This window comes from Lepus europaeus, chromosome 19 (genome assembly GCF_033115175.1).
Source record: "Lepus europaeus isolate LE1 chromosome 19, mLepTim1.pri, whole genome shotgun sequence".
NCBI classification, from domain to species: domain Eukaryota; kingdom Metazoa; phylum Chordata; class Mammalia; order Lagomorpha; family Leporidae; genus Lepus; species Lepus europaeus.
This window is the reverse complement of record NC_084845.1, coordinates 62,736,993-62,764,710: the sequence shown is the minus strand read 5'-3', so window position 1 is coordinate 62,764,710 and position 27,718 is coordinate 62,736,993. Positions and strand designations below refer to the sequence as shown.

At 48.4% G+C, this 27,718-nt stretch overlaps 1 protein-coding gene and 1 long non-coding RNA gene across 3 annotated transcripts in view; one reads left to right on the top strand and one right to left on the bottom strand.

The window, feature by feature from the left end:
* ADAMTS18 (ADAM metallopeptidase with thrombospondin type 1 motif 18) overlaps positions 1-25,752 on the top strand; it is a 154,537-nt gene extending 128,785 nt beyond the window's left edge. For both annotated transcript variants that reach the window (XM_062176570.1, XM_062176571.1), the window contains 7 exons: positions 8,262-8,403; positions 11,375-11,501; positions 14,146-14,350; positions 17,388-17,570; positions 19,223-19,435; positions 21,030-21,177; positions 25,637-25,752. In XM_062176570.1, coding sequence (XP_062032554.1) covers positions 8,262-8,403; positions 11,375-11,501; positions 14,146-14,350; positions 17,388-17,570; positions 19,223-19,435; positions 21,030-21,177; positions 25,637-25,752 — 1,134 coding nt within the window. The remainder of the gene's footprint in view (positions 1-8,261; positions 8,404-11,374; positions 11,502-14,145; positions 14,351-17,387; positions 17,571-19,222; positions 19,436-21,029; positions 21,178-25,636) is intronic.
* LOC133748049 (uncharacterized) lies at positions 21,761-25,798 on the bottom strand. Its single transcript, XR_009864432.1, has 4 exons — positions 25,582-25,798; positions 24,948-25,009; positions 23,104-23,241; positions 21,761-21,832 (listed from the first exon to the last, which is right to left on the bottom strand). It is a non-coding gene; the product is annotated as an uncharacterized LOC133748049 (long non-coding RNA).
* Positions 25,799-27,718: the final 1,920 nt, after the last annotated feature.

Below are 27,718 nucleotides of genomic sequence, written 5' to 3'. Positions count from 1 at the left end.
TTCTCTGGGCGACTGGCATGCAGTTGGAGAGGAGGTGAGGAAAGCGTCGTGAGTGTTTCATTAGAAGGTAACTTCATCCCCGTCTGATGGAGGGCGTGATTCAGGATGACATGATGACACAGGTTGCTGTCATGTGGCTGAAATCCGATCACCTGTGTTTTTACAGCATTCCCCTCTGTAGAAGCCTTAAACAAATGAAAGGCTCCTCTTTCTATGAGGGGTGGGTTTTCTCCTCTTTGTCAGACAGCCGAAGGGTGTGTTTAACTCTTTGGAACCCCATTCTTTGAGTCAGTAGCAAGGACGAATCCCGCAGCTGAAAGGAGGCAGCAGCCTTTGGAATGGCAGTAGGTGAGAAATAGGTTAACCAGAGGCTGGTTTCTCGGCAGGAAAAGACATCTAAAGAAAATTACTATAATAAACAACTTCCTCCACTCTCTGGCAAAAGGAGATGAAGGGGTGGCTGGGAAGCAGGTGGACAGGCACATTGATCACTGAGATGACAGAGCGTGAGCACAGGGGATGAAGCATGAATTACCCTCCAGGGTGGCCCCTTCCTCAGGCCTCCGGGCCTCTGTGGCCGTGGGCACCCCGAGGGGAAGGGGCTGAAATGAGTCAAGATGGGCTTCCAGATAAAAGCAGTGTAAGGGAGAAGCCAGGCCAGGGAGCACGCGCCGAGTGAGGACACCAAGTACAGGAGGGGTAGAGACGTAATGGAGAAATAATTGAGAACAGATGATGTCGAGCCCACGTCAGAGGAGGACCCAGGGGCACTTGGGCGATGGCACGTCGTTTGTCCAGAGGCCGCCCTGTGCTATTTGAAGTGGGCCCCCGTTAACTTGCCGCACATACTTTTGTGACGGGATGGGGGACGTTGATGGCTTGAGTTAGAACAGGATTCGAGGTTTGGTGTGTCAGTCCACAGCTGTGAAGCTGCCTAGCAGATGCGTTTCCATGTCCCCAGGGAGGGTCTTTGTGTTAGCGTCTCTCTGTCAGATGCGACTCACTCACACCTAATAGTGAGGATGAGAGTTCTTCAAGCTTGGAGGCAAACAATAAGGCAGTGAAAACTGGCTGATGTTCACATCACAAGGTTTTCTGAAAATCATGGGAACTGACAAGAATACAAATTTGCACCTCAAAACCATCCCCTCTGTGAGACCATGATGCAATTTGAGACTCAGCACGGAAAGACCAGTCTATGAAGTCTAATCTGTGTCTCCTGTGAAGACAAGGATTCCGGAAACATTTGATTAAGTGCAGGGGAAAGTGGATGGGGGGATCCAGAATCACATGTACTGGGCTGGTGGCATGGTGCGCAGGATCTAGCCATCACCTGCCGGGCCAACATCCCAGCAGGGATGTTCTGCTTCCAATCCAACTCCCTGCTCCCGCACCTGGGAAAGTGACAGAAGATGGTCCTAGGGCTTGGGCCCCTGCATCCATGGGGGAGGTGCAGATGGAGTTCCAAACTCCTTGGCCTTGCCTAGACCTGGGTATCACAGCCAATGAGGAGTGAACCAGCAGATAGAAGACCTTTCTCCCTCTCTCGCTCTCACGTTCTCTCTCTCTGTGTGTCTTTCAAATAAAATAAATCTTTGTACATGAAAAACAAATCACATATTCTGAAATGAGATCGTTGTGTGTTCCAGAAGCAAAATGGCCAAGCTTGAACCCTGGATCCCAAAGTGACTCTTTGAACATGCTGTTGCATCCCAGTGACTAAAGTGTTCCGTGAACAGTAGTACAGTTTGTACATTTTTAGTTTATAATCCTGGACATTGTGTTTGCGAGCTGGAGAGACAGCTGTCGGGAGGGTTAAAAAGCCCCATGGTCTCATTGTTAGTAGTGAAGAGCTCAGGGCCAGTGTTACTGCTTCATGCTGGCTGTGTCACATCGGGGCTGGGATATCTACCTACACTATTGGAATATTATAGCGTTCTTTTGTAATGTTGTTAGCAATGTTTAAACATTGCATTATTTTTAAAAATTTGTGTCTAAGAGAGAAGGTTAGGAAGACATTCTCTCTCTCTGCTTCTCCTCTCTCTGTGTAAATAAAACTTAAAAGAGTAAGAAGGTTATATAGAGAAGGAGCACCTGTCCACTGGTTCGCTTCTAAAATGCTCTCGACGTCCAGGACTGGGCCAGGCCAGCGCTTGGAGTGGGAACTCAGTCCTGGCCTGCAGTGTGGCCAGTCCGCGAAGCCAGCCTCGCTGCCTTGCAGGTCAGTGACAGCAGGAAGCTGAGCACCAGGGTGGAGCCCGTGTCCTCTGATACTGGGTGTTGGTGTCTTAGCCGGTGCCTGGCCGCTTTCTGTTTTAAGTGAGAGCACAGTGAGTTTCCTGGCACACAGAGAACGTTCAGCAGGTATTGTTAGTACTGTTTTTAAGCTGACACGTGGATTATTAAGGACTAATCCACCAATCTTCTAGCGGGAATCAAATAGACAGCTGGTCTGCACAGTCTATCTATAAACGTGATTTTTCTGAGAAAATTACATGAACTTCTTAACTTAAAAAAAATGAAAAAAAAATTACAACAAAACTAGTTAGAGGAATTTGTGGCTTTCATGTTAAAAATTGAAAGTGAGAGCAAGCAAAAAACGTTTGTGCAAGATGATTCCAAGTGTCCTTTGTTTTAACCTGAGTGCCCCAAGCAGAAGCTGCGCCCCCTTCCTTCTGAGGGCTGTGGTAGATTCCAGCTCCGCCCCTCACCCTCACTCAGGATCCCCCGCCCCACCCCGACAGTCTGTGGTTTTCCAACGTGAGAAGCTGTAAATTTGATAACTCGGCAGCCGTGGTCCAGAGCTGCTGAGTGTTGTGTCTGGAGTCAGGTGGTTCCTGTGTTAAAGGTAGACATTGAACAGTTCTCCCGAGGCCCTGGAAGCGGTTAAGGGGGGTGCTGCACAGCTGGGAGGGAGACTCCATGCCAGTTGGCTGGGAAATTCTCTGGACTAAGTCCAGTTAAGTAGACGGAGCTCCTGGCGGTCTTTCCAAACGTGTGCATGTAACAGCTCAGCTGTGCCGTCTGACATGTGGCACGGGGTGGCTCGGAAGTGGCAGTGCTGTGACGTTGTCCCATTGTTGAGAGCAGTACAGTGCTTCTGAGACCTGGGGGGTGTTCGAGGTCTTCCCTCGTGCCGAAAATGGCAACGGACTACTCTTGCTGTGGTCACTGACATGTTGTAAAGTAGGTGTGAATGATGGGAGCTCTGATTTGCAAATCGGGTAGCACCTGAGACCTGTGCCACAGCATTCAGAGAGGAAGCGAGGCCCTCAGCTGTGTGCTGTGCAGGCATCTCCCCAAGCCGCTCCTGCGTCCCAGGGGAGAAGCTGTCTGCCGCTAAGGTGATGGTGATGGTCCCACCGGGTACTGGGGTATAAATAAGGCCACCCAATGGGGTGCTGCCATCCTCATCTACGAAGACAGGAAGAAGTCATTGTCAGAACACAGAGCCAGTGGGAATTTGAAAAGAAAACTAATTGTCTCTTAGAACTGATCCAGGTGAGAAACCCTGGACCTTCAGTTTGGGCCAGGCTGGCTTTGTGGGTGTGGGACCTGCAGTGGTAGGAGACTTGGTGCTCAGGAGGATTCTGGGTTTGGTTAAATGCGCCATTACTGCTGTCTTGAAATTCTCAACTTTTCTTACATAAGGGACCTTGTACCTTGATGTTGCACAAATTTATACCAATTATGTAGCTTTCCTGAGAGCAGAATTGATTTCTTAAACGTAGTTCAGCCTTTTTTTTTGAGAAGAGGGATGAAGGTGAGGTGTGCAGAAATGCTACTCACGGGTCTATTTCCATAGGATTAACCCTGCTCGGGCATCAGTTAGGAAGAGATAGGATGACTGCTGTGTGCATGGTTGGTAATTTTTCTCCTCAATATAGGAAAAAGAATGCAAGGTTTTCATGATTGAGAAGTAAATAATACAGTATGATAACTGACACATCCTCATCTTTGGTATGGATGGTCTTGGCTGGCCTATTTGTTTAACTTCTTACTTCCTTTAAGAGGCCTTTATGAGTTGATGTGAGAGTAAATTCTAAGCTTGCTGCCGGTTTCTATAAATATTCTCTTTCAGCCTGCACAATTACACATATAAAACCATGTGTGAATATATAGCTACAAAGACGTGAAAGTCAGCTTTGAGTTATTTGGCTTTGTGAAGCTGAGAGCCTAGATTCCCTTATGCATTTAGTGAGTGTGCAGCAAATAAAATATAAACTGCGTGCTGTATATGCCACTGGCTGTAAAACTGTATTGGTCACACACACATAAACACAAATAACTAGCTACTATGCATTTTATGAGTTTGTAATTTAAAATTGCATGTTCCTGTGAACATTTACAGTAAATTCCGTCAGTTACTTTTCTTCTTGTTTTTGGCTGTAGACGTGGTTTTTTTTTTTTATTACTTTGAAAATGGGAAGTGGATTTGTTCACCCTTAGTACTATTAAATATTCTATTCAGTGCTTTTCCGACTTGCAGCATTTTCTGTTCTGTGAATCTTTGCGTGTTTTCATGTCAATTGTAGGGAAGGAAAGGAAGACAATAGAAGAGGTTTTTCCTGCAGAGGAAAGACAAATCTTCAAGGAAAACTCGAATTCTCTTTGTTGGTTTTGTGGCTTCTTGCATGTGTGCCGGACCACGTGACAGCCACAGAGGGCTTTCTGTGGTCGTGCGGTGCTCCTCCTCCGTTTCCACGGAAGCCTTTGCCTTCCCTCTGCCCGTTTCGCAGCGCTGTTTAACCTGCTCAGCAACTGTCACTGTGTTGTCTTCTCCTGCAGGTCCCCCGTTGTCACCTCTGATGGGCAGCTGTTCGCCCCCCTCCAGAGTTGCCAGGGCCTTGACCCAGGGAAGCAGAAGACAGATGAGGGCACATCAGCACAGCAGTACAGGTGCTCAGACGGGAGGCAGGCCCAGATGAAACGGAGTGACGACGTTTCCTGGCCAGAAGTTTGGGGTGGCTCTGTGGTTCTGTTTGGGCCAGGACAGCTCAGCGGACAGGTTGCCTTTTCATGAGATAGGGCTGCGGAGCTGACTTTGTGGGGACACGGAAGACCGTGACTGGTTCAGTGGAGATGTTGATAGTGGTCTTTTAAATATTCAAATAGAGATGGTGAGTTGGATACGTGAATATGGAGGCTGGGGTTCATCACAGCTCTGCATCTCCGTGTGGTAGCCGTTAGCTGTGCATGGTTACTTATGTCTGCATTTCAGTGAAATTCAGTTTTGTGTTTTGGTCACACTTAGCACGGCTCAGGTGCTTGCTGGGCACATGTGGCTCTTGTCTACCGTACGCGGCAGCACAGAACGGTGGTGTGTGAGCCCACTGCAAAAAGTCCTCCTGGAGAGTGCTAAGGCAGAGTTGGGACTCTGGCAGTGGCCCCCACGTACGCTGAACTTCAACCACAGGCCTAGCTGACAGCACCTGCTGGAGTGGGTGTAGGTAAACAGGAACTGCTGAGCGGTTGGACTTAGCTGGTACTGAAGAGGGGACAAGGAGCATTCAACAAAAGACGCCAGAAGCTAAAAGCAAGGAGGTTGGAAAAAACTGGAGGAGATAGATTTCTGGTAGGGAAAAAGTGATCAGCTATGTCTAATGGTGGTGACTCGTTGAGTAAGATGAGGACTGCTAGCTAAAAGAGCAGTTCCCAGGATGTCCAAGGAGCACCTTATTGGGAGGAGTGAATGAAGAAACGTGGAAACAGGGCAACTCTTAGAGGACTTTTTGTTAGAAGTAGGAAAATGAGACTTCATCTGCAGGACGTGTGGATCTAATTCTTTAGAAGTAGATACATGACAGCATGTTGGGATGTTAATGGGGAGGACCAATTGGACAGGGGCATTTCAGAGAGGCTCCTGAGATGGTGGCAGCCATGCTGGTGATGTGCTGGAGTAGGTGAGAGATGGAGTCCGTGTGTAGGGAAGGAGATGACTTGGACAGGAGCCGGAAAGTGGCACGCTTGGTATCAGAAGGGGAGGAGGAGCCCACGAGTACAGATGTAGACATGGCCTTGACAGTGGGTGACTATGCATGCTGCCCACTTACTACAGTCCAATATGCAACCATGCCCACCCCCAAAAGTGTTAGTTTCAGATACTGCTTGAATTGAAGCGGAAATGAAGTGGAAATATCAAGCAGCATCAAGAGTATCTTCTGGTCACAAGAGTTCTCTCAAAATTCTACTTTGACTATTAATAAAGCTTTGGTTTCTATGTTTACTTAGTATCACATAACACACTAACAGAAACACTGGAGAAATTCCAAGTAAGAAAAGTGTAACACTGATTCAGAATGAATGAAATGCTGTGTAAAGTTGAACACAGGATTCCAAGAACCAGTTGTAGGAAAAGCAAAGTCCCAAAAGATCTTCAAAGACTCCCACCAGGACTTTGAGAATCTTTCATTGGCAACTCCTGAAAACTCAGTATTTGTTGAAGTGGTACTGTTCTGTTTTGTTTTGATTGTGTTTTGGAGGGGGAGTAGGGGATGCAGATCCATCCATGAACATGTTGATTGTTCCTGGGGAGCACCTCCGTTGATTTTCTTGGCACCTTGAAATAACATCCATGCTCTGGAAACTCAAAAGTGAGCCAGAATTTTTCTGGAGGCGCTTAAGCTAATAGCAAAGTGGAAACCATTTGGTAGCATCCTAAAGAGAGATGGGATATAACGGAGGTCCTTGAACAGTTCCCACTCTCTCCACTGTAATTGAGGTGGGATCCCACCAGACAGATAGAGCCAGGGGTTCCTATTTTTAACTGGCAATCAACTTTGTGTCTTGAGCATGAATGCCCAGTTCTGGTGGTAAAGAATTTCCACAAGACTCATGGGGTGGGGGAGAAGAAGAAAAAAAACAGTTATTTATATCCATGGTTTGAGCTGGAAAGAAAAAAGAAAAAAAATCAGTTAAGAAAAGAGGGCATCAAGGAGACAAACGCTTTGTGTTTGCCCACATAAAAAACAAGGTGATACACTGCGTTGTTGAGGCTCATTTTTGTTGAGCTGTTAATTAAACTCATTCTCTAGGCACTTGAGTGATCTTACCCAAATTCTCTGTCCTCATTTTTTCTTTCACTGAAAAATTAGGCAGCTACATGACAGAGTTGCTAGAGGAATATTTTTACCCAGTGCATGGAAAATGCCCAGTGGAGGGCCTGGCACCTGGAAGGTGTCCAATAAGTGACTGCTCTTATTTTAGTGGTAAGACCTCATAGGATTGAACTGATTGCACTATATGTCTTACCAATCCCTGGTTCTGGTCATATTTCTTTTTACTTACCTGCATATCTAGGACATAGTGGGTAGACACATTCTCTTTGGATGAATTATCATTGGAAGAATTCTTGGAAGCCCACTGGGATTCTAGCGTTGATGGTAGTCACCTCCAAGTGGGGCACTCTGCGGTGTTGGGAGTGCTCCTCTTGTGCCCCTGCTTCTCCTGGTACCCAGGATGGAGCTTATAAGATGTGACTCAGGATAGATCATCAGTATGTATTTACGTGGATTCAGGCTTAACTACTGTCTATGGCGTAGCACTATGTGTGCCATACTAGGCTTTTAGGTTAAGATTGAGATCCAGGCCGGCGCCGTGGCTCACTAGGCTAATCCTCCGCCTGCGGCGCCGGCACCCCGGGTTCTTGTCCTGGTTAGGGTGCAAGGTTCTAGTCCTGCTTGCTCCTCTTCTAGTCCAGCTCTCTGCTGTGGCCCAGGAAGGCAGTGGAGGATGGCCCAAGTGCTTGGGCCCTGCACCCGCATGGGAGACCAGGAGGAAGCTCCTGGCTTCAGATCGGCACAGCGCCAGCCGTAGAGGCCATTTAGGGGGTGAACCAACGGAAAGAAGACCTTTCTCTCTGTCTCTCTGTCTCTCTGTCTCTCTCTCTCTCTCTCTCTCACTAACTCTGCCTGTTTAAAAAAAAAAAAGATTGATAATTATTGTTCCTCCCTTTTAGTATGTATATGGCTTTATTAATAGGATACCTAGAGTTGAAAGTTGTGGACTTAGGGTACTACTTAGGTGCTACTTTTTAGCAACTATCTAAATCATGGTTTTGACCATAGGAAAATATGCATTTTAAGGTGTCATGGGAAAGAATAAAAAAACAAAAAACAGAAAACATACTTGGAAATAGTGAAGTAAACCGACTGAAGGTCCAAATGTCATCATGCTTATATCTTGAAAATGTTCAACAACATTTTTGGAATTCCAGGGTCTGACCTGTACCTTGATCTCTGATTTTATTTTATACTGCCCAGATTCTGATGCAAGGCAAAAACCCAGGGATAGCTTGGAAGTATGCACTTCCCAAGACGGTGAATGGAACGCAGCAAGCCACAAAAAGACACCACCACGCCTGGAGCACCGTGCACTCAGATTGCTCCGTCTCCTGCGGCGGAGGTAGCTGATTTGCTAATTCTGTCTTCCAAGTGTCCCTCTCTTCTTAAAACAGATTCTTTCCCTCCAGCTGCGTGGAGGATGGTTTAAATAAGCCACCAAAGCACTGTCTTTAATAGGAACCAGCACTGTAAGAAGCCAGGGCCACCATACCGCTGGAGGACGTTCCTATGTAGATAGGAACCAATTCTCACAGAGTTCCAGTCAACCACAGCCAGGGTTCAAAAAGTACACATATGAAACTTATGAGAAAAATGTACAAAATACATTCATTTATAGATCGGACAGTACATCAAAAAGCTCCTGAAGAATTGAATTAGAAGACAAGTTTCTGTTGGTGCAAAACATTTTGAAACCCCGGCATCCTTTTTCCATATGTGTTTTTTCCATGAAATTTTTAAAGACCCCTTGTCTAAAACAGATTGGCAAGTGTGTGTGTGTGTGTGTGTATATATATATATATATAGGCAAGTATACACACACACACACACACACACGTATATATAAACTTCTGGTTTACTGCTGTTGTTAATAAACCTCCCACTGGGACTTAGAGAAAGTAGGGCCACGCCAAGTGAGAACATAGAGAACACAAACTTGAAACAGCCATCAATAACACAGTGGATACCGCGTGGCCCCATCTCCCCGGGAGAAGGGCAGCGGAGTCTCTCAGTAGGGAAATCGATTAAGACTGAGAAATTGCGGGCCGCTCCACAACAGAAAGAGAGCGTTTTGGATGGCAGACACAGCACGTATTGTCGGGGGAGTCCGTCATCGCCCCAGTTATTCTTTTGGGAGGAAGAATGAAAGTCCAGGAACAGGTCCAAGAAGGCCAAGCGTGATGTTTACTCATTGGCTGTTTTTCAGAGCGCCCTGGGGCCAGGGGGTCTTGCTAATGGGTCTGCCCCGCTGAACAAAATGAGCCCTGTTGGAATCAGAGACAGCAGAGGTAGAAAGAGAGGAAGAAATTCTTGTCTCGAAGGCCCATCTTACGGTGCTCATGGTAACTAATAAAGTAGGAGGCAGTGGTTTTAAAATATGCACACGTATGGAAAGCAACATTAATGTGCTTTAGTTAATGGATATTTGAAAAGTAGTCCTGGCAAACTATATAGCAGCAGTCAATGTTAATTCTTCATAGCATTCTATTTTATCCTATCCATAAGAAACATGTGTGTTTGACACAGTTAAGAATCCCTTTGTAGGCCGGCGCTGTGGCTTAACAGGCTAATCCTCTGCCTTGTGGCGCTGGCACACCGGGTTCTAGTCCCGGTTGGGGTGCCAGATTCTATCCCGGTTGTCCCTTTTCCAGGCCAGCTCTCTGCTGTGGCCCGGGAAGGCAGTGGAGGATGGCCCATGTCTTTGGGCCCTGCACCCCATGGGAGTCCAGGAGAAGCACCTGGCTCCTGCCTTCGGATCAGCGAGATGCGCTGTCCGCAGTGGCCATTGGAGGGTGAACCAACGACAAAAAGGAAGACCTTTCTCTCTGTCTCTCTCTCTCTCTCACTATCCACTCTGCCTGTCAAAAAAAAAAAAAAAAGAATCCCTTTGTATTGATTGGGAGTGAACAGAAATCCTGCTACGGACAGTGTAGCTCTGCCTTCTCCTCTTTTCCGTTCAGTCTTAGATTGTGAGCAGCTTTTCCCAAGAACATCTCCAATAGCTGGCTGCTTGCTGTTCCTGGGAGAGCGCGGTGCCTTGGGAAGCAGAAGCACACATTCATTTTCCATTGATGGGGGATGAATCCAGCCAAGGGGAGGATGAGGGGGAAGTATGTTGGGGAGTTGCCCCCAGGCCTTGATTTAGCCATCCCTACCCACAAGTCACCGTCAGTGATACTTACTAGGTATGAGAGAAGACAAGTCTAAGGAGGAAGTTCTATGGAGCACCCTATTGACTGTTGGAATTTTTTTTTTTAATTTATGTGTTTGAAAGAGTTACAGAGATAAATGGAGACAGACAGAGAGGGGTCTTCCATCCGCTGGTTCACTCCCCATATGGTCTCAACAGCCGGTGCTCACCTGATTTGAAGTCAGGAGCTTCCTCCAGGTCTTCCATGTGGGTGCATTGCCCCAAGGACTTGGCCATCTTCTTCTGCTTTCCCAGGCTACAGCAGAGAGCTGGATCAGAAGAGGAGCAGCCGGGACTGGAACTGGTGCCCATAAGGGATGCTGGCGCTTCAGGCCGGGACATTATCCCACTGTGCCACAGTGCCGGCTCCTGGAATTTCAATGTGACTTTGATGAAGCAAACCTGTTACAACCCATAGAGTTGGTCTGACTGCTAACAGTCACAGCAGAACTCACTTTTTGGTCACCTTTCAAGTTGCATTTTAAAGGAGAATATCATCTAAACAGAAACAAAAGAGTTGCAGCATTCGTCTGTAAGAAGCTGAAAAATAAAATAATTTACAAAAGAAACTATATTTCTGCTCAGTGCCAAAATGAAAATTGACAATAAGGCAGTGGGGTGCCGCTCCACAAACAAAGCAGAGAGTCATGGCCGCCAGGCATGAGTAGGTATTCAGTGAAGTCAACTTTGTGCATCACGCACTCCCTTCTGGAAAGAGGCTTCCTGGCAAATGCATCCCTAGGATTTTCCACCCCTGATGTGCCAGTGGTTTTTTCTTTTGAGAACATTTTGGGTCAGATGTGTGCAGTGTAGTTGTAGCTTATTGAAAGGTGCTCCTTTACCATCCCTCTTTTTGCAAGAGATTGGAGTTATCAACGTATGGCCACTGAACGTGCCTGCACTAAGAATCTGCATGTTGAAATCATTAAAATGCAAAAATTTTTTATCAAAAATGGAATTCACCCTACAGACTTTATGAAAATGAGCTGTTTTCACAGACTATTAGGAATTTTTGTCTCTTCAGTAAAACAGTAGACTGCAGGTAGATTCAAAGCTAAACTTGCAAAGCAAATGGAATTGGGTCTCTGCAATGTTCACGTTGTCGTTTCTGATGTCTTCCCAGGGTACATAACTGTAAAAGCCATTTGCTTACGAGATCAAAATACCCAAGTCAATTCCTCGTTCTGCAATGCAAAAACCAAGCCAGCAACTGAACCCAAACCTTGCAACGCTTTCTCCTGCCCAGCCTAGTAAGTCCCATGGAAGTCTCTTTGTTTTTCTGTGTATCCTTGTGTGCCTTTCTTACTGGTGTGAGATAATGAAAATCCACATCAACACTACTTCGTGATGGAAAGTGATCCAAAGGGAGCTCCAACACCTAAAATAGTCATAGAGGAAAAAAGATAGTTGAGGTGGAAACATCTGATTTGAAAACACAAATTTGGGCCAAACACGCACTTAGGCTATTGCAAACCCAACCTTGGGGTATTTTAAAAATCCTTCACATAGAGATCTCTCCTCCTGAACGTAATCACATATTTAAATGATAAAGAATCCTATTATAGTTCAATGTACGCAGGGTTGTATGCTTAACTTTTCATACAAGACATCCAAGCATTTAAAAATGAGAACGCTATGCAGACCGTGAAACCCCAAAGACAAATTACACAGTAGCAAGACACAAAATAAAAGGAGGAGAATGCCAAGTGGTGACACCCCCCCCCCCCCAGTGATGTCCTGATGGGGTTTGTTCTTGGATTGATTTCAGCCACATTGTTGTCTGGACACTAATTTTAAGTCATCTGCCCCACCAAATGGAGTCTATTCTTCCGCCAAACATGTTTATAAAGAACGGCCAGATTCCTTTTAGGCCAGTGTTAAGTTCGCCAGTGCTTCAGAGCATCTTAATAAGTGGTGTTTGGTTTGTGGCGATGCCATCATGTTACACCGTCTTTTTTTTTTTTTTTTTTATGTATACAGACTTTTTCCTTGTAACTAATCACGTATTTGTCATCATCGTTTGGGGTTTCAGCAAGCCCGCAGTCTCAGAGGCCCAGCTGCCAACCAGTTTTTGTCTTAAGGTCTGGAATCGGCTCCATCCTGAACAGAGAGGAGAAGATGAAGCAGACATTGTCCTTTTCTGCTAGGAAATATCTGGTTTTTAAAAATGCCAGTGGCTCTGAAATGTGATGGGCAAAAACTGTTACTGACCTTTGTGGAATACCATAGCCTTTAGGTGGCGGTGGTGTGAGAGTATGTGTGTGTGTGTGTGTGCGCTTATGTACGTGTCGGGGAATCAGTACGCTGGATCGGTGAGTTGGGATTTTCCAAATTTGGAGTCTCATGCCCATCGGTGGTTATTCCAGCAAACCAAAGAAAGGGGCAGCATGACATGCTCACGTGTACATCCCTGAGAAGGGAGACAGTGGAGGCCACGCCAGGCTCCTCCAACTGACGAGTACAGAAACGGTGTTTTGAGCTATCGGGAAGCAGAACAGCCCCCTTGCGATGTCCCTCTAGCACGGGAGTGGTGACGTGGGAAGATCTGCTCCTTGTTCTCCCGCTGGCGACTGAGTTCTCAGCATGTTCTGCAGGAGTAATGGGCCCTTGTAGAGCCTCGTCTCTCCACCGATGGGCTCGAAAGAAAGCTTTGGCTCTCAGAGTATTAGAGCCCAAGGATACAGTAACTGTGTTACTTTCTCAGGTCATAGTCTTGTCGTAAGTATTTACCATAGGCCAGTGCTGAGCTGAGAACTGGAGGACACAGCTGAGTAGCTGTCAGTTCCTGCCATCAAGGGTAGGGGTAGATTATCAAGAAATAGTGGAGATGCAGTGTCATGTTTTTATATTTAGAAAAAAAGTGGGGCCGGCGCCATGGCGCACTAGGTAATCCTCCACCTGCAGCACCGGCATCCCATGATGCCATGTGGGTGCCGGTTCTAGTCCCGGTTGCTCTTCTTCCAGTTCAGCTCTCTGCTGTGACCCGGGAGGGCAGTGGAGCATGGCCCAAGTGCTTGGGCCCTGCACCTGCATGGAAGACCAGGAAGAAGCACCTGGCTCTTGGCTTTGGATTGGCACAGCTCCACCCATTGTGGCCATTTGGAAAGTGAGCCATCAGAGGGAAGACCTTTGTCTATTCCTCTCAGTGTCTGTCAAATAAATAAATAAAAATCTTAAAAAGTAAGGGGTCAAATGGAGAGCGTAGGGATCTGGAATGTGAGGTGTAGGGGTGGGTAAAGACGAAGCTAGATGAAGAGTTAGCCTGGAGCTCAGTGTGCAGGGCCACACATGTCAGGCCAAACCTCTGTGCTGGGCTTCCTGTAGTACAAGTTTATCAAATGTGTCACATAAATAAGAGAAAAAATTTCAGTTTGGTAGACAGAATTTATTTATTTATTTACTTGAAAGTTACACAGAGAAGGAGAGGTAGAGAGGTAGAGAGAGAGAGAGGTCTTCCATCCGATAGTTTGCTCCCCAGCTGGCCACAATGGCTGGGGCTGCGCCAATCCAAAGCCAGGAGCCAGGAGCTTCTTCCAGGTCTCCCACATGGGTGCAGGGGCCCAAGGACCTGGGCCATCTTCTACTGCTTTCCCAGGCCATAGCGGAGAGCTGGATCAGAAGTGGAGTAGCCAGGACTCAAACTAGCACCCATATGGGATGCCGGCACCATAGGCAGAAGCTTCACCTACTGCACCATGATGCTGGCCCCTATTGAAGCCATTTTAGTGCGGGCTTCAGAGTCTATAAAGGAACAGTTAGTATGAGTCGTTCTTAGTGGTGCTAAGGTGGAGCTAGGGCTTTCATGGGGTGGGTAACCTTTGGTAGCAGCTGCCCCGGGACTGACAACACAAAGTCTCCGCCTCTCTGAAGGTGATGTTCTCTTCTGCCTGACAGCTGGATGCCGGGCGAGTGGAGCGTCTGCAGCAAGTCCTGCGCGGGCGGCCAGCAGAGCCGAAAGGTCCAGTGCGTGCAGAAGAAGCCCTTCCAGAAGGAGGAGGCCGTGCTGCATTCCCTCTGCCCAGTGAGCACACCCACTCAGGTTCAAGTCTGCAACAGCCAGGCCTGCCCTCCCGAGTGGAGCCCCGGGCCCTGGTCCCAGGTAATCGAAAGGACGGACGCGGAGTCCTGGCCTCATTCGCTGTTCCCAGGTGAAGGTGCTGAACGTGGAGGTGTGGGTCCTGCCTACCAGGCCCTCGGCTGTTGGTCTTCCTGGGATTTGCACAGTGCTAGCGTGATACCTAGGCATCTGCATTTGCCGAGTGTTTTTAGTGATTTCTTATGAGAACTGAAGCTTGGGAGCCCCTGTGGGAGAGCTTAGCTTAGCTTCCTCCTCAGAGGCTGCCGCTCAGAGCCTGGAGGCCATTACGGCTGGGAAGGATTGGATGGTGTGAGGACAGGTGTCTAACCCGGCTACTGAACTCTCCAAAATCAATGAAAAACACAAAGAATGATGCATAGGAAGTGTTTAATTCTTGTTCCAATGAGAAAGAGAGTGAGAAGAATTGGGCATAAAGTTGGCTTTTCCAGAGCCTCCTACTGCAAGGCGTGATGCAGTGCAGGTAGGAGCGGTGTGAATCCACCTGTCATTCCCAGCTGTAGTGACCCATGCAGATGGTAGCTCGCCCTCTGAGAAGCCAGGGAGGGTGAGCAAGGGCTAGTAGAGCCAGAAAAAGAAAAAAATGAAGAAGTCGTCATTGGAATGAGGAAACCACGTTTCAGCCATGCTTTTCTTTAGGTACATGATGTTCTGAAAGGTGCTGAATTCTGAGGTCAGCAATGCACTGGCTCATCCGCCACAGAGGTCAAAGGAGGGCTTTTTTTAAAAAAAGATATTTTATTTGGGAGGGGAAAAGAGAGAACAGCTTTCATCCACTGGTTTGGCCTCCAGATGGCCACAAAGCTTCAGGCTAGGCCCAGCAGAAGCCAGGTGTTTCTTGTATCCAAGTCTTAGCCTTTGCTTTCCCGGGTGCATATGCAGGGAGCTGGATTGGAAGCAGAGTATCCAGGACTTGAACTGGTGGTCTGATGTGGGATGCTGGCATTGCAAGCAGTGGCTTCACCTGCTACACCCCAACGCTGGTCCCTAGACTGTACTGTACTTCTTAAAAAAAAAAAAACAAAAAAACTATTTATTTATTTGAAAGTCAGAGTTACACAGAGAGAGAGGGAGAGGCAGAGAAAGAGGTCTTCCATCCAATGGTTCACTCCCCAATTGGCCGCAATGGGCGGAGCTGCACCAATCCAAAGCCAGGAGCCACTTCCAGGTCTCCCATGTGAGTGCAGGGGCCCAAGGACTTGGGCCATTTTCCACTGCTTTCCTAGGTCGTAGCAGAGAGCTGGATCAGAAGTGTAGTAGCTGGGACTTGAACTGGCACCCATATGGGATGCTGGCACTGCAGGCAGTGGCTTTATTTGTTATGCCACAGCGCCAGCCCCTGTACTTTTAAAAAAAATGTCAGGACTGTTTCTCTTAGGGGAATAAGAATAGGAGTGGGAAAGGATCTTGGAGCATGTTGAGCATTATGTTCAAATGAGAATATACACATCTCCGGTAGATGCAGTGTAGTGTGTAGTATTGAGTCTGATCTCTGTTTGCAATAAGGAATTGTGATTTACAAATTGAGGATTCAAAGGATTGTTTCAGCCAACTGCAAATGGTGAGCATGGCTGTAGGGAGACAGGTGGATTCCCTATGGCCCTCATGAAAGGAGACCTCATTTCCTTCAAGAAGTTTACCCCAAATTTCCAATAAAATATTTGGAGGGTTTTGTTATGACTTCAAATCAAATGTGTCCTTTTGAGAACCTGTTCGCAAGGAACATTGAGAAAACACACTTTGGCTGTGAACATGTTGAAGTCCCTGCAAATGCCAGGGTTCCCACAGTGCTCGTTCTACAAGAGCCCATACCTCTAGGAAGCATCTGGAAATCAGTGCAGATGTCACATAAGAATTTCATTAAATGAGAGTTAGCTGTTTAGAAATTTTGTCCATGAACGAGCCATGAGGTATTCGATGATGTGTTTCTGTGGTCTGGGGTCAGACTAACTTGTCTGTTCCGCTCTATGCCTTGGCTGCCGTGTGATTGCTCTCGGCCAAGAGGCTTCGGCCCTGGGATTCCGAGTGGCTTCTTCCGTAAATCGGGGTTGAGTGTGCGGAGGGTCACGGCCCTGCTCTGGGTGCTGAGGTGCGTCAGTGTACAGAGGGCAGTAAATCAGTATCCTCTGCTGTGCTGGTTGCTAAGTTACAAAAACGTCACCATTGTCACCACCCCTCCCAGTCTCCCTTAGGAACAGAAAGACAATTCACACTGTTCCTCTGAGCAGGCTTAGAGCCGCGCCCAGCTGACTGCCTTGTGACGAGGTGGCCACCTCTCCTATGCCCCTTCTGGGAGGGGAAAGACTGTGGAGGCCAGCATGGGGCCAAGGCTCAAGCCCAGGTGTTGTAAGCCACTTCGGCAAGTTGCTAACTCCTCTGTTGGAAGCGAGGAGATTGCTTGCTGCCTTCCGATTCCGCCGAGCTGCTGTGATGGACAAGAAATCCGGGAGAGAATAAGGTGCCCAGGAGGAAGGCTCGCCTTATGCGTGTTGACTGACAAACTTTGGGTGAATACTTGAGCAGTCTGCCCTAGTTCCAGTCTAGAGCAAGCAGGTGTTGGGAAATCAGGCCTGAGCCCCCAGCCGGCCTGAATTACTCATGGTAGTAGATGAGTGGATCCCTAGTTACTCTCCTTGTTGGAGACACACAGGTCCATTCGGTACCAAACACCGGCTCAACTCTGCCTTGTGCCAGACAGTGAGACACGCTTCCCCCAAGATCACCTTCTGCAAATTGGTTGCCATGGGTGCTCTCAGGAGCAGACCTCTGCCTCACCATGAATACACCTGATCCCATCACCTCTGGGAGGCGAAGCAATGTCTGCAGATTGAAGGCGTTGAAGGTGAACAGTTACTGGGGACAAGTTACACGGTTGTCTGGGCCTGTGGGTGGATTCCCCCTGCTCCAGTGGACTAAACGGGGACTCTGGGTGAAGTGATTAAAAAGTGGTATGGATGTCTTGTTAATATATTCTCAGCGCCCACCTGGGACAAAGTCATCTAGTAATGGGCATGGAAAACAACTCTTCTCCGTCCTCTAGTGCTCCAAGACCTGTGGGCGAGGAATGAGGAGGCGAGAGCTCGTGTGCAGAAGCTCGGCTGCCGAGACCCTCCCCGAGGCCCTGTGTGCCAGCGCCCCCCGACCAGAAGTGCAGGAGGGCTGCGTGCTAGGACGATGTCCCAAGAACACCCGGCTGCAGTGGGTCGCCTCTTCGTGGAGCGAGGTATGAGTGTAGACGGACGATTGGGGATTTTGTGAATGCACGGCTCGCCCACCCGCATCTAGACGCAACGTACGGGAGGTGCCTGCTGGTCGCTGGTCCTGCCCTTCTGATTTGTTTAGCACATGTTGATCAGGCCTCTGCGGGGGCAGTGGGGGCACAGGATGTCATGAAGCAACCAGGAAGCATGGGGAGGAATGCAAAATGCTGTGCTGGAAGCCTGTAGTTACGTAGGGAGCTCAAGGTGCAGCCCAGCCAGACCTCAGGCACAGCCCTGGCCGGAAGAAAATTTCAGGGGAGCCTGAGCTTGAGCGGTGAGTAGGAACCAAGGATGAGCTGGAGGGGCAGGGTCAGCCAGCCTTCAGAATTGTGGCGCCAAAATTCAACTTATCTTTTAATTCCATTTTCAGTGAACTTCTAGAGAGACCTTGTAGGAGCCCCTGGGAATGTTAAATAAAGGCAAACCGTCAGATTTCATTTGGGGAGGGGGATTGTTGTAAACCGGCAAAGGCTCTCGTGTGGCCACTGCTGTCATTAAGATAAGGCGATTCTGGCCCTGCGAGAAAAAGTGTCTTTGAGCCCCGAAGAGCCCAGGTGGTGTGTGCGAGCCTATGGGGGCAGGGAGGGGGAGAGGGAGGAGGAGGGGAAGGTGCCTCCTGAATTTCTTGTCGATGGAATTGGAGCTACACGCAGCATAGGATCTAAATAACGTGGCTCCTGTGGGGAAGCGCACAGGCCAAAGGTCCATGTTTGGAGTGGGCCTGTTCACCAGTGGAGGGGCGGCCATGCCAGCCGCCGCTGGAGCGGTGTGCTCTGCTCCCTTGATGCTCCTTTCATTCTGGCCAAGGCCTGTGTCCCTCCCTTGCGTGCAAATGGTGTGGCATTGTGCTGCTCTCCTGCCCTGTTTGCTCTAAAGAGATGTTACGATCTAATGGCTGAAGGCTTGGGTTTCAAACCGACTGCACCCAGTTTCCCCGTCTCCATCAGCCTTTGCTGGTTACTGTGGCCATGACTTCGGGCTACTTGACGTGGCTCAGCCCTGCTCTCCTCCCCTCTGCTGTGGGGCCAGCAGTGTCAAGTGTACGAAGCAGTGTCCTCCTCTCTTCTGCACGACGGAAACACTGATGCCAGTTTCTGGTTCGGTTTCTCAGGACTCCACACAATTCCCCCCCAGTAATGTTTAAACGGCAGCTCTCATACTCGGTTCATCAGCTGCCTCCCAGGGTTTTAGCCCAGCGAGAGGTCGGTAAATACAAAGAACAGTTACTTAGTAGACAGTGGGTCTTCCCACTCGGCTGTCTCTTAACCCCTTCCCATGTCTTCAGAGAGGCCTGAGGTTGTCCCAGACACCCAGAAGCTGCACCCTAACCCTGGACATCCACGTGGACGCCACCCAGAGCCCCTGCCCTCTTCCTCCTCCTGGTGTTGGGCTCTATGTCACACCCACGGGGTACCTCCCAGTCTCTGCCCATGAGCCCCGTGACTGACTTGGGGTTTCCTTACCTCCAGCATCATGATTTGGAAGTGTGTGTGCTTGATCTCCCCCAGTTCTCTCTGTGCATGTCCCCACGGAGGCTGTGGCCTTCTGTAGGAACACCCTGGCTCGGCAGCTTTCCCTCCCGAGCCCTGAACACCTTCCCTTTCTCGGCTCCTAGTGCTCTGCGACCTGTGGTGTGGGTGTGAGGAAGCGGCAGCTGACGTGCAGCGAGAAGACCTTGCAGGGAAAACTCCTAACTTTCCCAGAGCGAAGGTGCCGCAATATTAAGAAGCCCGCACTGGACCTGGAAGAGATGTGCAGCCAAAGGCCTTGTCCCTCCCGTCCAGTGTACAACTCAGCGGCTGGATGGTACTCGTCACCCTGGCAGCAGGTACGGGCACACAGTCTTTGGAAGGTGCAGTGGGCTCAAACTCTGCAACCTCTTGAGGTCTTCCACCTGCTCCGTCAGTGCTGTGACTCGGGGCAGGTCCCCTAATCTGTAAACCTGGTTCACACCCAGAATATCATTGTAGGCATATTTGGTAGAGGGACTTTTGCCTGCCAAAAAACGATTGGCTATGGTTGCTCCTATCGCTACAATGGTCAGCTGTCGTTGGGGCTTTGGTTGTTAAATCACCGAGCTAAGATGGGAGGAACCCGTTCTGGGCACTGTGCTAAGTGCCTGACATGCATTCTCTATCCTCTCACCCAATGTGTGGGTATCACCGCTATGTTTTGGTCCAGCAGCTCAGAGTGTTTCGGGCAGTGCAGCCTAGGGGAGTAGATGCTTAGCACCCTCTCTGGTGGAGCTGCTTCGCATGAATGCCTGGCCGCATCTTCTTGGCTACAGCCCGTGTGGGTCACTAAGTCTGTAAAAACAGATCCTTGTGCCATCACAGCCCCCAAGGTTGCAGCGCTGAGTCCTTCAGTGGACTTGGGTGTGGGGACGTGTGCAAGCACACACCTAGAGGGTTCTTCTGAGTCCATGCAAAGTTTTTATTAGGAAAGAAAATACATGACTTTAATTTCTCTGTGCCCAAAACAGCTGTAAATTCCATTTCCCCTCCAAACTTCTTTCTTTGGTTGGAAACTAAGACAGAAGGAAATGGGTATCTTAAGGGGCCCAGGTATTATTCCTGTGCATTCTTTTAAAAATCTGCAATTTAAATCGGGGGCCAGCAGGACTCATCTGCTCTCCCAAACCCCTTCCTATAAATGTATTTTGGGAACACAGCCTCGCTGATTCACTTCCATGTTGACCATAGCTGCTTTTGTCCAACAGTGTGCAATGGTAAAGCCAAGAATATTTGCCAGTTCTTTGGTCAGGTGATTTGTTGACCATTGTATGGGTATACAGGAAAGTGGGGCCGATTCCAATACTCTTACCCTACATACCCCAATGTAGCTTTTCCTCCCCGCACCAGGCCATAGAGTGGTACTCAGGAAGGAGGAAGCCCTCATGTGCAATAAAATCAGACCTGCATTTCCCCTGATATTTTTTGTTCTAAAATATTGTCTTTAAAACCAAAGGTGACAAGCCCTAGCTGCCAGTTTTAGGGTTTTTTGAAGGGCACTGTGGATTCATTGACTTTAAGGAACCACAGTGACTCTGGCTGGGCCTGGAGAGTCTAATTCCAGAGCCGTCTCTGATGCTCATTTCTGTCTGTCCTAGTTGGGAACTAACGCCTCCACAGAGGCGCTCAGGCAGCCTGTAAGCACTGTGATGAGTTCCCTCCATGGGTCTGTATTTGTTTCTGTGTTCTTATGGCAGCTTCTGCAGTTCTGGAACCCACTGCTTTCTGAGTCACTTAGCTGCAAGACGTGGGCTCCGGGGCTCGCTAGCCAGCCTTTGCCTGAGGCCCTTCGAAGCACACTCAGTGGCTCTCACGTGTTGGGGGAGCTGCAGACAAGCCATCTTGGTTAGGGCGTGAAGCAAGGGGTTCCTTGTCCTTGGTGACGCTGACCTTGGCTTCCTCCTGCTGCAGTGCACGGTGACCTGCGGAGGAGGGGTCCAGACGCGCTCAGTGCACTGTGTGCACCAAGGCCGGCCTTCTGCAAGTTGTCTGCTCCGGCAGAAGCCTCCCGTGCTACGAGCCTGCAACACGAACTTCTGTCCGGCTCCTGAAAAGAAAGGTAAAGGACCCATGTGCTGTCCGTGTGATTTGTTCTCAAGAGAGCTTTAGTGGGCTTCTGCCAGAGTGGTCTGGGCAGCACCTCGCTGTGGTGCAGCCACTCACATCAAAATGTCAGGAATGGTGCTCCCTAGACGCTGGGCTGGTTCCTGCCCAAATGATCGTGTTTGCATGGGTCTGATGGCAACCTTTAATGCTAGGTGATGGCTAAAGGCTTTTTAGCCATTCCTTGGTTGAAAGGCAGACAGGGCCATCTTGTAAGCACTGTTCAGTAAATAAATGCCAAAGTCAGCCCTTTGTGCCCGAGATGAGTGAACAAGAAGTGCCCTCCAGGAGCTTAGATTTTAATCGATGAGGCATGATAGATGTAACTATCCCAGTAGTATCTTAACTACTTCTGTAGTTAGAGTTCAAGTGAAGGGATGGGCAAATACTGACACCAGCCGTGGTCCTCAGACTGCTTCACAGTAACTTTTTCAGCCTAACCAGATTCCAGTGTGCTAAGGTGTCACTTGCTAGCACAAAAGTGCTCTAGCTTTTCCAAGACTGTCCCATCTATTACCTTACTTCTCCAGGTGGTATCTCTGGGCTGAGGTCATCAATGTTCAGTTGTTGTAGCTGAGGCTTGCACACAATTTGTGGACAGTGGTGGGTTTCTGCAGGGAGAAGAAATGGGTATTTTTGAGCACATGGACACATTATTCCAGGCCGTCTCCTCCTTTGTTTACCATCAGTGATTTCTCATTTCCCTCCTGGTAGACAAAGACTGGGTCTACAGGCCAAAATGACAGTGGCTCAGTGAACGGATCCAGATGCGTATACGGTCCTAGGACAGAGGGAGGCCATGGGTTTAGGAAGTGCTTGGAGTACCAGGAAGCCCTCTGCTTCCTTCGGTGGACAGTAAGTACCTACTGTCCATCTCCCGGACTAAAGAAAAACTCAAGGTCTTTGAGACCCATGGAGCTTAGTGTGTCAGAGGACATGTGCTTATTGGGAATGATTAATAGGGGTGGTGGGATATTAGCAGTGTTGCAGTGGTGGTCAGTTGTACTGGCATGGTAAGAATAAAGTAGCTTTCTCCAAAGAGTGACAGTAAAAAGAGGACGATCAGACATTTGCTTTATGTGAATGGGTTGGGGTCTCTCTACCTCTCCTAAAGAAGGAAATGGCAGAACAGGGAGTGTGTTGTCCCATAACCACTTCCCTGTCAGTCATCTTCCTTGCAGTCTGAGTTTTCAGAAGACAAGGGTTGGGCTCCTTGAGTTTCGGCCCTAGAGAAGACCCTTCTGCCGAGGTTGCTGCCATCCATTCTTCTAGTATAGGCAAGAAAGCTGACCATCCCTCGGGCCCCCACGGATGCTCACAGCCGGTCTGGGGCTGTGGAGTGCCTCACCTGGCTGGATTTCAGCCTTGTGACCTTTACATTGTATACAGTTCTGTCTAAACTCTATTAATAGACTAGGAAACATGTTGGGCTAAGTGGTTAACTCACCCACATCCCATACTGGAGTGCCTGGATTCAAGCACTAGCTCCACTCCCAGCTTTCTGTTCCTGGAGACCCCAGGAGACAGTGGCGATGACTCAGGTGGTGGGGTCTTTGCCACCCATGGGAGGGTGAGGTTGCTGAAGTCCAAGCTTCAGCAACCCCATCTTGGATGATGTAGGCATTTAAACCCACGAAACTCACTCTCTCCAAGTAAAAATGTAAGAGAGGGAGCAGGTGACACTACCCTGTCAGTAGCTGGAAGATGACCAGTGGAGTAATAAGCTGCACCTTTCTCTTTAGATGGGAGCAAGGACGGTACGTTGTGTTTAGGAATCAGACCCAGAGCTGCTGTTTAACTGTGGATACCACAGTGGAACACCATTCCCACAGGGTAGTTGCTGGCAGCTACACGAGAAGAGTAGAGAGGGAGGAGGACTCACCTGCTCTGTCGAGAAGCGGCTGCTGCCGTCCCTGAGCAATGGATGAGGTGCCACTGGAGCAGTGGTGGCCATGAAGAGATGCTGGCATAGTTCAAGATGGAACCAGGCTCCTGTGTTGATTATTTGCAAGAACAGTGTCTGGCAAAGAAAGTGGCAACAAAATATCTCAGAATTTCAAGTCACTCTCACCTAGTCAGAGTACTAACACTGTGATGGCACGCCGCTAATCCGCACTTCCGGAGCAGCAGGTACCTGCTGGAATGCCATTCTCACTCAGGAGGGCTACAGGTTTTTAACAGAGCAAAAACTTAGGGCATGGTTTTGGGGGTCTACTTTTAGCCCTCAGTACTTGTACTGCATGAGGTTCAGGCAAAACGTGTGTGATGGAATTTTGTACCAAAATAAATACTATGTAGTCTATTTTCCCATGGACTCCTTAAAGTTCCCTTGTCCAGCTATCTCATAAAAATATTTTAACTCGCCGCAACTCAATTGGCTGATCCTCTGCCTGTGGCGCCGGCACCCCAGGTTCTAGTCCCGGTTGCTCCTCTCCCAGTCCAGCTCTCTGCTTGTGGCCCAGGAGTGCAGGGCCCAAGGACTCACTTGGGAGACCAAGAGGAAGCACCTGGCTCCTGCCTTCGAATTGGCTTATCTCTGGCTCTAGCAGCCACTTGGGGGGTGAACCAACGGCAAAGGAAGACCTTTCTCTCTGTCTCTCTCTCACTGTCCACTCTGCCTGTCAAAAAAATATTGTAACTCGAAGACGTAGACTTCATCTTAGTATGTTTTCTCAAACCAACTTCCGGGTTACTGCACCTCCACCCAGGTAGGAGTTCTCATTCCCTGCTTTTCTTTTCCCTCTGTTATACCGAATGTGCCAGCAAATTCTCTAGGCTGTACCTTCAGAATCTACCAAGGAATTCCTGGAAGGAAAAGAGTAACCCCATTTCATCTTTATACCTAAGCTGAGAATCAGCAGGTTTGAATTAAAGAGAACTGCTCTTAACAAATACTGGCTTTGTGACAAAAACTATTTGAAGTGCGGAGTTAAAGCAGTTAGAAGAGCAAAGACATTGCTCTCGAGAAGTTTGTTGTTCATCTGGCCTCTAGAAAGCAAACACATAGTCTGTTGCATGCTAATACGGGCAAGGTACAGAACTAGGGATACCTCTTGGGAGGCCAAGGAACTTGCTGTTTTTATATACTCAGGGAAGGTCTTACTGATAATGACCTTGGAATTGGACTTCCATGCTGCACAAAAGAAGCCTTCCAGTGCCTTGGGGAAAAGTGTTTTTAGCAGAGAAACAGGGGAACCCAGTGCATGTCTGGGAGGACCGGAGCATCCTAAGAGATCCAGTTCAGCTGGATTGGGAAAAAAAGGGGAGGCAAGAGGAAGGGCAGAGAGGGAGCCAGGCCTGTAACCACCGACTCTTTGATTGCAGTGGGGTGGAAGAGTTGGGAATGCAGGCCTGCTCACCAAGGGGCTTAGGCTTTCAAGGGATCGCTGCGGGTATAGAAAAGGGAACTTTATGTGGAACCATCAAGGCTGGGGGAAGGAACTATAAGCAGTCTTGAGTCACAGGTAGCAAGCAGGAGGGCTGAGATGCGGCCAGTCACGCACAAGGGCACAGCCGAGAGGCCCATGTGTGCTTGTGTGACGCCCGTGGCAGCACCTTTGCAGATTCATTAGGAGTGGATCCCTTGCGGGTGCAGGGGGTTTAGCGGACTCAAGGATTACACAATTCCAGCTGCAAATGAGAATGGTGAAGAAGTCCACCTTACTACACTAGAATGAATCCCAGCTTCTAAAACCTGCGTTGACGTTCACAGGAGATTTTACTTACCATGTCTCCTGAGGCCCTTCTCTGTAAGAATCTGCTTCCAATGGGTCATCTTACTCGAGCAGCTGAAAAAATTAGAAAGGACTGGGCTTGACTTACATTTGCTTATTTGCAAAATGACTACGAGATGTATCCTACACAGAATACTGGAGCTGGGTCAGAAATCCAGGTTCCTGACTCCAAGTATATTTCCCCTCCTGCTTGCTAAAGCAGATGGTTCAAGGTCCAGCAGCAGGGAGCACTCCCTGAGGGTCCATGGAAGAGACTTAAGCAAATTCATGCAAAGTGTGAAAAAGGTGCATGGATTCCAAAAACTGTTGACACCCTAATTATCTGTTCACGCTACTCTCCCATGAACTTTCTGAAGTAGCCTCACCAAATTAAAGCGACTAGTTAACGAGCTCCCCGGGGAATTCCTGATGCATGGCTCTGGGGTGCTTTCCTGATATCTTTCAGGTCATGGGAGGAGAACCAGACATGGATCTCTGACCTAAAAATAAAATCTGCTTCCATTTTGCTCCTGGCCATGGTCCCTTTTGGTACCGTATTCTGCCCCTACCTCCCTCCTACCCTTTAATGGGAAGACCATACAGAAAGGCCCCTGGGAGATGAACCCCCTTTCTTTCCAGATTCTCACCTTAAAAAAAAGGCTGGAGAACCAGGCTAATGTCCTTGCTGTATTTTCCTTGCAGAGGATCCATCCTGTGTGGATTTCTTCAGTTGGTGTCACCTGGTGCCCCAGCATGGCGTCTGCAACCACAAATTCTACGGCCAGCAGTGCTGCAGGTCGTGCACGAGGAAGAGCTGAGCGGCCCGGCCCGTCTTCCCCAGGGCCTGCCCGGTCCATCGCTGGAGACAGCAGCCGCCTGGTGGAGCCGGAGCGGAGCCTCTCCAACCATCTCCAGCCACAGCGTCCAAACCTCAGTCCTTCTTCCGTTCCCTGAAGCACGTGGTACTCCAAAGCACTTGAAAATCGGAAGCGATGACAAATCTGCATTACAAAAACACAACAGAACCCAGTCCAGTGTTTGGATTTGCACTGCTATGGTAAAGAAGTGAGGAATCGGCACCAAGATACGTCAGATTTTCCTTCTGACAACCTAACACTCTCAAGCAGCTTCACAACGGACTTCTCCCCGCATCCTTTGAACTCCAAGGGCTTCTGTGTTGCAACGGTCCTTTGAGACTTCAGGGCAGAGACGGTGACTTGGAGCGGTCACACACAGGTGCATTGGCGCGCATCCCTGTTCACAATTGGCGGCTTGACTGGAACGGTCAGCAGCCCCATCCGAGTTCCACACGAGAAGCCCCACGGCGCTTGCTGCTGGACAAGCAAGCTTCCTGTTCTGTTTAGTTAGTGTGTGGTGTTTATTATTTTGTTTAAAGTATATTCTGCTTAGAGTCTCCAAGACTACAATTAATAACTTGAAAAGTGTTCCCAGGAATATTGGACATAAGGCAACATGGACTGTTGAAGATCTCCATGCGACTGAAATTCACACTCGGGAGGAAAGAAACTGATGCTCTTCCCGTGTCAACCTTGTACCTTGTGGTGCTTACTGAACAAGTCCTTGGGAGGCCCGAGGCTGCTGCTGGGGAATGAGAACCCGCGAGATGTTCATTTCTAATCCAACTCCAGGAGGAGCCCAGAGGCAGAGCCGCAGTATTGGGAGGGCGAGGAAGCCATCCTTTCTAATGCCCCGCACCTATGAGCAGAGCTGCTTGCAAAGTCAGAGCCCACTGGGGGCTCTTTGCTACCAACTGACGTGTCTAAATTTGGCCTAGGATTTAAGGAACAGGAGGAAAAAGATGGCCATAAACACCCATTTGTCTTGGTGCTACATGAATGTTAATAAATCGTAATATGCCCAGGCCCTTCAGTGAACGAGTGGTTCAGCCCTCCAGCTGAAATTCCACTCATCAGAAGCCAGCTGCTGGTAGGCATTAATGAGTTTTAAATTGTTCTCAATTGGAAAAGCACCACACAGTGTTTTGCCAAAACCAAAGTAACTTACAAGATTGTATCCTTCTGTAGTTATTTGGAAAGTGGTTAGACAGAGCATGTTTATACAATTCGGCTCTGTTCCCCAACTCCTTTGAAGAATGTGACCCAATTTTACTGCTATACCAAACATCTCAATTCAATGCAGGATTCGCCAGCTCAGCATCACCGGCCAGACAGTGGTTTGTTAAATTTAGTAGCATCCCTTTTTCCCACTCTAATTAAAATCATGAGTCCTTCAACCTCAGAGAAGTAATGATTAGGCACTTTTCTCAATCCATGCGGCTTGGCCTCCAGTACTGAACATTTGATCATCAGAAAAAGCAAATGGTGCCATCACATGCTTTGCCCTCTGAAAAGTAACTAGCTATGTGTTTCTTTATATAATTATCATTTTATTTTATGGAAAAATTAATTTATTAATAGCCTATTCCTATGTGTTTCCACTTGCTTCTAAGTGATATTAATTCTGAGGAAGAAAATGTTGAATAAAACCCTGGATTATAGAGAAAGGTCAAAATATATGTGTAATATTTAATTATTTTATAAGTTTTATAATAAAGTATTCTGTTTCTTTATCTTTGAAATTTGTGAACCGACTTCTCACTTACGCAAGAGCTTATTTCTGAGCTCGCTGACCTGTCGAGCTCTTCATCAGGAACCCGAGAGGCCCGGGCTGTGGTGCAGAGGTTACGTGAAGCCTGCAGTGCCGGCATCACACATGGCTGCAGGTGCAGTCCCAGCTGCTCTGCTTCCAATCCAGCTCCCTGCT